At 52.6% G+C, this 9,389-nt stretch overlaps 2 protein-coding genes across 2 annotated transcripts; one reads left to right on the top strand and one right to left on the bottom strand.

The window, feature by feature from the left end:
* Nucleotides 1-1,993: 1,993 nt before the first annotated feature.
* On the top strand, nucleotides 1,994-3,907 carry POSPLADRAFT_1060937 (hypothetical protein; the record flags this gene model as incomplete). Its single annotated transcript, XM_024481321.1, has 7 exons — nucleotides 1,994-2,084; nucleotides 2,136-2,902; nucleotides 2,964-3,062; nucleotides 3,120-3,232; nucleotides 3,293-3,433; nucleotides 3,491-3,728; nucleotides 3,788-3,907. 7 exons carry the CDS (start codon nucleotides 1,994-1,996, stop codon nucleotides 3,905-3,907), a joined length of 1,569 nt encoding a protein of 522 aa, XP_024334661.1.
* A 317-nt stretch (nucleotides 3,908-4,224) lies between these two features.
* Nucleotides 4,225-8,105, bottom strand: POSPLADRAFT_1049625 (hypothetical protein; the record flags this gene model as incomplete). Its single annotated transcript, XM_024479803.1, has 6 exons — nucleotides 4,225-5,151; nucleotides 5,226-5,968; nucleotides 6,147-7,461; nucleotides 7,499-7,575; nucleotides 7,624-7,674; nucleotides 7,733-8,105. 6 exons carry the CDS (start codon nucleotides 8,103-8,105, stop codon nucleotides 4,225-4,227), a joined length of 3,486 nt encoding a protein of 1,161 aa, XP_024334662.1.
* Between the last annotated feature and the right edge of the window lie 1,284 nt (nucleotides 8,106-9,389).

Raw genomic sequence — 9,389 nt, forward strand, 5'->3', positions numbered from 1 at the left:
AGGAAATCCCAACGCGGACTCCTGGCTCTTTGGGATGCGCTTGCTGAAGCACAGGGTCAAATACTACGACTTTTACTGGATGGGAGGCCTTCCCGATGACGTACCCATCCCCGCCAATCCCTACGACCCCACTGTAGACGTCCACCAGCTATTCGCTGTGTGTACGACTGCAAGATCGTACCTCTTCAAGCAACGGTTGACACAAGCGCAGTACGAATTTATGGTGGCGTTGTGGGGCGTGCCGGAGTGGTACAGGGATTATCTACCGAAGCACGAGTTCTGCCTCATGTACCCTCACCTGCTAAAGGAGACGATATAAGTTTCTCTTGTTGTCTGTATTTTGCTATGCGTCTATGCACCCCGTTGTTGTGTCTGCTTGTAACAGTATATTGAACGCTGCTGGGGGTGTAAATTCGTTGACGTCTCGTGAACGGAACTTGGATAAGTTGGGCAGTGTTCAGAACTGTAGATTCTCTTTGCAGTTTACCGCGTCGCTAATCTGTTGTGGGCCACCAGATTGCTTGGTGCATGACAAAGTTGCACAACGTCACCCCTTGGTCGACGTAGACAGCAACTTTCTGCCACTGATGCGTGACATTTGATCGAGAGACGATGTCCAAACCTGCGGTTGCGGGAACACAACGGTAACGTTCACAAGTTCGCAAGTCACGAAAAGCATTTCATTCGTACTATGATACCATTTAATACGAAGAGTACAGCGATAATCGACGAGCTGTAACTGCAGTTGGTATAATTATCTGGACCCTGGTTCATCAGATTTGGCATCCAAGGGGGAAATAGCGAGGATGCGTACGGAGAGGGCGTATCTTCGTACACCTTACTCTCTCTTCGGTGGCTCAGCGCAGTTGCACGCCGGGTAGCTGCAAGAGCCGCCGTTGGCCTGGACGTTAGCGCACTTCACGGTGTCCTGAGCGCAGCGGCGGTATGAGTGATCTGCCCTGCTAAAAGATGAGGGACATGGGACTCACAGACATGTTGATTGAGTGGATGATGTGAAGTCGAGGACTGGGGGGGAAGGAGAGGCTAGAGAGAGATTATATAGAGGTCTCCGAGGCGAAGCACATATCGCGTGGACCTCGAAGCTGGATAATGTGCGTGTGTTGATTGGCTTACGGCTCTCCATTTTGAGAAATACAATGCGCGAGATTGGGTCAGTTGGATGCTGTGCTGCCCGAGTCAGATAGTTCTGGCAGTGTTCTAGTGGATATCAGCACGGCCAATAGCATCTTTCCGTTCAGCCAACTAGATGAACTGTGTGTGTCCCAACTATTTTCTGGTGATGCTGAACACATGATGTGTCGCTATTGAGTGCGCGGGTCTGTATTCTGATCTTACAGATCAACAGATGGGATGGGGCAACATGGAACATGACGACGAGTGCGACTTGCATCAAGGGAAACGAGAAAGGTTTGCTGTCCTACAGGAAGGTGTGAACTGTTTCTCCTCGCGCACATGAACAGTTTGAGCTCCGCACCACTCTAAAGCCCAGCTTAACATCGCGCTACTGTGCAACGAATGGTCCTTGTCATTGTTCGAAGGCAAGCCTTTATGAACTCATTTTTGAACTAATGACAGCGACAGCTAGAAATCGTACGGACACGATTATCGACGCGAGTCGAGAAATGAGGCTCAAAACCCCGATAGAGAGAATCTCCTGCATAGTTTGTTAGAGTGCTACTGCAAGGTAGCCCAAGTCTTTCTGCGAGTTGGCCATCGCCACGCGACTGATAGACGCCCTGGCGGGGCGCGAGAATCGGTTACGTAAGCCAAGAGCGTGGTTGGACCTAACCTGAGGTGACGCGTGTGGCCTCTGTCGACGTCATGGCCACCAGGAGCGCGTCATGTTGTACAAGCGGGGCGACCCACCTCCTCAACGCCGCCCAGCCCTCACTATATATTCTTGCCATTGCCTTTTCTTCCAACTTGTTTCTCTTTCACAACCCGCCCCCTCACGACTTTACGAACGCATACAATGAGACTCACAACCAATTTCCTACTTCTTGCTGTCTCTCTCGGTGCCGTACAGGCATCGTGGTTTGGTCAAGACAAGAAGAAAGAGCCAGGTCAGTGATGCAGACACGACCCTGACCGACTGGAGCTGAACTCGGATGCAGAATATCACGCATGGACATCCTCCGAGCTCACGGACTGGCTCGCATCCCGGCAGGTACCCATCCCTACGGCCACCCCAGGGCCTTCTCTCGCAGAGCTCCACTCCCTCGTCTCAGCACACTGGGACTCGGCCACATCCACCGCGAGTGCTTGGTCTGCCGAGCAGACACAATGGGCCGCAGACCAAGCCGGCTCCGCGCATCAAGCATTCTTCGACACCTACAGCAAGCTCAAACAGGACACGTTCGACACATGGGATGAGTCGCGCCTGCGCGAGTTCCTCCTTGAACAAGGCGTCGTCAGCCCTAGTGGCCCGCGCGAGCAGCTCGCCATGCTTGCCAAGCAGAAGTGGACGCAAGCGAGCGGCGCGGCTTATGCGTATAGCCAGAGTGCAAGCTCGCTTGCTGGCGACGCGAGCCAGAGCGCCAGCAGTCTTGGTTCCAGCGCGAGCAGGGCGGCCAGCACGGCCATATACGGCGACTCCGTGCACCAGGCAAGCAAGAGCGCTGTCAGCCTAGGCACAAAGGCGAGCAAGAGCGCGTCGAGCGCCGTGAGTGGGGCGACAGAGACCGTAGCTCAAACATTGGACGACTCGAAAGACTATATTTACTCAACTTGGGACGACAACTCGCTGCGAGGGTATCTAGAGTCCAAAGGTGTGCTTCAGCCGGAGCAAGTGGCGTCGCGGAACCAGCTGCTGCAGTGGATGCGCGACGCATACGCTGCCGCGGCTAACCCGATCTGGGAGGCATGGAGTGACTCGTATATTGTATGTACTGCTTTCGCGTTTTCGCGCCTGTACTTCCACGTCTTATTCCTTTTCCACACAGCACGATTGGCTTCTCAGACATGGGATCATTCGATCCGGAGCGCAGAAGAAGCGCGACGAGTACCTCTCACTGATGAAGGAGTACTACTACGGCCCGCAGGTAACAAATCCGTGTCTCCTTGCGAATGCAGACTCTCACAGCCGCTGCTATTTGCAGGAGACAATACATTCGTCCTGGGACGACTCGCACATGAAGCAGTGGCTCGTGGAACATGCCATTATCAAGAGTGATGCACAGCTAAAGAGGCAGAAGCTCGAGAAGTTGCTTGCGTGAGTCCCATCCATTATGTTCACAGAGGGCCTCGCGTACTAATGGGTTTACCTGTGTAGTGACAATTATGCGAATGCACAAGACACAATCTGGGGTGCATGGGATGACTCGGCCATGAAGGCATGGCTCGTCGAGCACGGCTACATCCGTAGCGACGCGCAAAAGACGCATGATGAGCTTTTGAAGCTGATGCAGGACAAGTGCGCACACTTTTCTGATCCTCATCTCCTATCCAATGCGCTGATAGTTGTCGTCAGATACTCTGAGTACAACGCACGTACGGCACCGTACCTTGTCTGGCCCGATGCACGTCTGCGGGCATACCTTCGCGAACACAGCCTGTCAGAGGACGCGCTCCCAACGAGCCGTCCGGGTCTGCTGCAAGAGGTGCGCATCCGCTACGTACAGACTACTGGGCGCGCGGAGGCGCTCTTCGGCCGTGTCAAGGACGTGATCAACGGCGGTGTCGAGGCTGCAGAGGATAGGCTCGGAAAGGTTGGTTTTCTCTCCCTGACATACGTGGGCGAGGCCGTGCTAATATCGTGGTGGCGCAGGTCCTCGATGTCTTGACAGGAAGCGCGGAGCACGCGAGAGAGAGGACAGGCGAGGGGATGCAGGAGGGCGGGCAGAGGCTGAAGGACGCGGGCGCGAAAGTGTCGAAGACTGAGCTGTGAACGTTTGCACGCTGGAAACCTACGCTGAAACTAGTTTTGTACGATAACACGACGCAATGTTGGTTCGACAATTTCTTGTAATTGTAGTGTATATACGAATAGCTTTTCTGCATAATTTTCCAACAGCCTCACAAGGTTCGTAGCTAAGAACGCGTGGCATTAGGCGTGCAATGGGGCTTTGTATTATCAAAGTGTGTCGATATACATTGAACAATGCATGATCTCAAGCAGTGCAACATTCCTATAATCAACGCAGTAAAAACTAACTAACTATGTACATTGGCCGAGGCAATACCATAACGGTGCCGACTACGATGTCACGGCTTACACTGCGATTTGTGTATCTTCCAGTGCTTCTTTTGGCATGCCGCGGAACAATAGCGCACCTTCTTGCATCCGCCACAAGCTCTGATCCTGGGCTTGCCCTTGCCTCTGCACACAAAGCACCTGTGAGCGTCAGGATCACGGCCAATCGTCTCAAGGTAGGAGACAGCGAATAGCGGGGAAATAGCAATCCGGGTGACATGGGGTGCAAATGGTCTCCATATGTCAACCGTCTGCATCCTTTCGGTATCTTGCCCTCTGCCGCAGCTGCATAGGGGATCTACTTCCATGTCCTCTGTCAATGGAATTTTTCCTTGCGATCTGTACTCGCAGTTAGGACCATGAGTCCACGATGTGCGGCATCGTTCAGCAAGTGCAGGAAATAGCTGCTTCCATGCTCGCATCTCATCCCCGAATACAGTCACATCGACCATTCTTCCAGGAGCGATCAATTTGCAGAATGGTTGCTCCAAACGACGAAGGAGGTCGATGGTCAGAGGCAGCACAAAGCCGTCGCACACGACAGTGTGGCGATGCATATCGTATCTGATAGTGTCGACGAAAATGACCGTGTCGCTGTTTCTCGTGGTATGATCGCGCAAAGCAAACAGGCGACAAGGGGGGCCCACTTGGATACCAGATGCTCGAACAAGGATGGCATGGATTGTGTCCTTAACATACATCAGTATATCCTCCTTATGCTTCTTGCGCAGAGACCGTTCCCTTTTGGACATCATTGAGCCAATGTGTGGGTTCAACCAGTCTGCCAGTTTCGAGGCTTTGGTGTCGAGGACCGGGAGGGTGGATAGATTCACCCGGTGAATGCTCCAGAGGTCCAGAGTGCCTTCTATCGCTGCTACAGTAAACGGATTGAGCTTCATGCCTTCTGGTTGAAACGGTCCGTAAATTGGCACGACAACCTAGAAATATGACATTAGCGATCGGATATATCATGATGGACGACCACACGAATATCAGGTACTGCAAGACATACCTCGATGTACAACGACTTGCGTGCCAGACGAAGCTTATTCTGGCCGCCGATGACGGGGAATGGGTACGTGACGTCTTGCACCCGTCCATCCAGGGTGAGCCTGATTGTAGAAGGAGACACCTGCTTGACGCTTGGCAGAGCACCTGCTGCGAATGCACGCTTTGCGTCTTCGTTCTCGACGGATATACGTGATGTCAGTGCCGAAACCAGCTCACACTGCTCGTCCAGTTCGACGACAACGCTATGAGATTGTCCAAGCTCTTCTCGAATGGTAGCTCCCGGTGACCGAAGAACGCCCGATGCGCCAGCCTGGTTCCTCGTAGGTAGAGGATGCTCAGGGAGAACAAAGACCGCGGTTTCGTCCATTAATTTAGCTTCATGAACAATGAGCGCAACGCCGAGTTTATCAGTCAGCAGCACTGAGGCGTGCGTGGAGCGAACCGAGACTGTCACTCGCAGTCGATGAGCGGGCTCGATGTCCGTAAGATACCGTGATGCCATGGTAAATGATGCTACGAGGGATGATGTGCCACTCCATCCTTCTGGGTCCGCCTCGAACGTGACCCAAGGGTGTGCCTTCGTCCCCATTTTTATAGCGCGCCCGAAGGCTACATGGACAGAAGAGAAGATGTTGTGCGACCAATCGCCTCGGATATCGCATTGTAGCAAAGGGGTGGCGATTTCATCGGAAGCATCGTCGAGGACAGTTAATTTGTCACGTGGGATTACGAGGATGACTCGGACTAGAGAAGTGACAGAGTGCCAGTCCGCGAAGCGGCCGATCCGGGGCGCTTCATCGACCAGAAGGGGATGAGTATACATCCCGTGGCGATGCAGATGCGAATGGAAATCTTGCAGATTGCAGGAATCCATCTCGAGTGTTTGATCCTCTCCTTGTAGGTCCATGAAACGGTCCATCACCTCTATCCATCTCTCGCGAGAGATGGAGACGATCCCTCACGAGCTTCAAGAACAATACGAAGCTCTCGCGTGTATAGTGAATCATGTTAGACCTCGAGATGGCTTTCATAATGTTTCCCTGGTTAAGCCGCCAGAAGTGTCTTGCGTCTTCCTGCTCAAACAGGTCGTGGTACATGTCGTATAGGAGCGTACCAAGCTGAATGCTATCAAACGTGGGCGGCAGGCAACCTCCTCCACCGCGGAAAGCATACGCGTCTCCAGATACGGGACGCTTCCAAGTGGTCACCTGTTGGAATTGACTAGATTCTCTCTTTTGAGAAAGGTACAGCATTAGCTCGTGCGTGTTCGATCGAGAGGTGAAGCTTGATACGTAGTCGATTGGCGCGACACCCAGGAGCAAGGACATGACAGTAAGGTTCGCATACAGTCGCTGGGAGAACTCCCTTGTCGCATCCTCTCCGCGTGCCAGTAATGACTCCGTGTACAATGCAATAAGTCGCGGGGGTGGTGCAAGGAGGGGGGTAGCAGCGATGACAACATTCAGGAGCCCGATATGGTCGTCCAGGTTCGACGTATCAACGACGTTGAAGCGGGCGGGGGCCGCTCCGGACACGTACTCTGCCTGATTGAACAGAATCAGCTGCGTGTTCCACTGAGCGACATATACTGTGGTTTCGAGCGTCCCAGTCTCGACGAAGTCGTGTAGGGCGCGACATGCGGCCATGGCTTCGGCAAGAAAGAAGCGGACGGTAAGAACGCGCGAGGCATCGGAGACAGCAGATGAGAAAGCCGTGCACCAGTCGCTGAATTCGGCTTTGGCGGCTTTGACAACGTCAGAGACGGTGATTGGCCCTCGTGCGTTGCCGAAGAGAGCTACGAGATGGAAGCTCTCCATCGGATCCGTACCGTAGTGCACCGCGAAGCCCTCGCCGGCAAACGAATAAGCAAATGTAGGATTGAGAAACTTTGCGGCGTTAATGAGACTTTGATCTGAGAATGTGGTACCCGTCTTCCAGTAGGAGTCGTATTGTCGCGACGTGACCTCCACCGCTTGGAAAATAAGGGGACCGGCGCCGCGTGCTGTGCTTATGTTGCGCCCGGGACGTTGCGCCTTGGATTTGGCAATCTGTGTGAACTTGTCCCGAATCGGTTTGACCCGCGAGAACGGCAGGTTGGGCATGTCGACGTAGAGTGTCCAGTGGCGCCGCAGCTCGGATAGGGTGTATTCCGTACTCATCCCAATGAACTGACCATACGGCGATTTCATCCAGACAGTGAGGCTATCCGACAGTTGGATGAGCTTTTTTGCATTGGTCTACCAGGATCTTACGCGAGGCATCATCGTTTTAAACGTGGAAGAAGATATTCCACATGCTGTTCGCATAAAGCTGGTTGTCCGCAACAAGCGTCAACAAGAGTACATTACGCGCTGAGCTATCGATGAGAGGTAGTTACGTCGCAGCAGGTTCCCACTCACCTAGAACTGCCGGCTCGATATCGCAGCACGTAAAATCGAGCGCACGGCTCTCTACGGGTTATGTCAGTTACATCTGGGTCAATGCTTCTTAAAGTGCAATTGTACACACCTTTCTGAGGCTCCGAGAAAATAGTGAAAAGAACACTTCGTGGGTCACCGCAGCCCAACAGGAGTACATTTGCGGGCTCCTCTGGCGGGATGTCCCTCGTCAGGCATACCGCAGGTGTATTCCCAAGGAGATAAAAGAAATACTTCCCCTGTTGGAACAATGGTGCGAACGGTGCGGGGGCGCGTTTGTCCACGAGCATAGCGATGCCCATAAGGGACAATCGCGTGCGGTACGTACATCGCGTGGGGTGGTTATATGCTACGATAGGGGCCTCCGGCCCCCGGCTACTCGCGCGCCCGAGCTTTCGAGCTCGTTCCTGACCACGCGGGGCTGCGTGTTTCAACATCCCCGGGTAGACGAGCGTATGTGCCATGCCTGAACGGAACGGGGTGATAGGCGTGTGACTTGTAGCAAAGATTGAGACCGAGTGGGCTACATCGAGATTCAAGGCAGGCTCCTAAAACCAGCCGTCCGGTGAGTTCACGCTCCTACATACGAGACTCACTGGGGGCAATCCAAGATTTCCGCTCTCCGAATATTGTCCAGAGATTCAACGAAGTGTAGGAAATAAATATTGAATACCTGACTTCCGAATATCAAAAAAAAAGGCAATAAATGAGTGCCTCATATTCGGAGCTCCGGATATGGCAGCAAATATATCACATAATTGTGAATATGAGCCACGATATTCGTTAAATATTTTGCATCAACACATTGTACTAATAAATATGATAAACAGGGAATATTCATGGACCAGTTACATTGTGAAAAATTGTCAGTACCTACAGCACACATATTCCCCAGATATGCAATCAACAATTGAAGCTTCGGATGGTGTGAGGCATAGAAACCATATTCCATGCCAATCTGCCAACCAGAAATGGCATATATCGAGTGATTGATCTGTTTCAGCCAATATTTGAAGGATATCCGTGCTCTGAGTGTAAGTAATAACTTACAATGTATTTGGTCCGCAATTATTCCTCAGTTACTGTATTTATCGGTACAATGTTTTGGTGCAGAACATTCGACGGATATTATAGTGTATAATCGAGTGACAATTATGTAATATATTCGCTCCCATATCCGGGGCTCCGAATATACAGCGTTTATTGTGAGAATGACGCCGGAAAGACCGCCGGCAGACAACGTCCTCGATGGACAGGGATCAATTGTCGCGACTTGAGGTCAAGCGACTAGAGAAAACTGGAAGGCTGGGGGCGTCCGACTAATTCTCACCAAAGCGATGGTGAGCGAGGCTCAAACCTAAGGCTAGGGACAAGAAAATGTATTAGTTAGTAATGTAAGAAAGGATACAAGTGGAGGCTTACTGACCTAGGGACAAGAGGTCGAAACTGAGGTCCCTAGGGCAGCAGAGGCCGGCTTATATACATGGGGAGATTAGGGCAGGCTGTGCACGTTGGTCCGTGCGCAGCTGGTCTGTGCACAGCATGCCGACGCGGCCCCGGGGGCCGGTGAGTCAGAGCGGCTGTGTCAGCGGGGCCCGAGCTGTGCCGTGCACTGCCGCCCCATCTAATCTAATCGTACAGTAGATAACGATGCGTCCATATCAGGCAGGTAGTACAGAGGTCGCGGGTTCAAGCCCGCGAAAAGGAAAAATTAAAAACGGCTAGGCGCCGTACCAAGTCGTGACATT

The sequence above is a fragment of the Postia placenta genome, assembly GCF_002117355.1.
Source record: "Postia placenta MAD-698-R-SB12 unplaced genomic scaffold POSPLAscaffold_16, whole genome shotgun sequence".
NCBI lineage: Eukaryota > Fungi > Basidiomycota > Agaricomycetes > Polyporales > Adustoporiaceae > Rhodonia > Rhodonia placenta.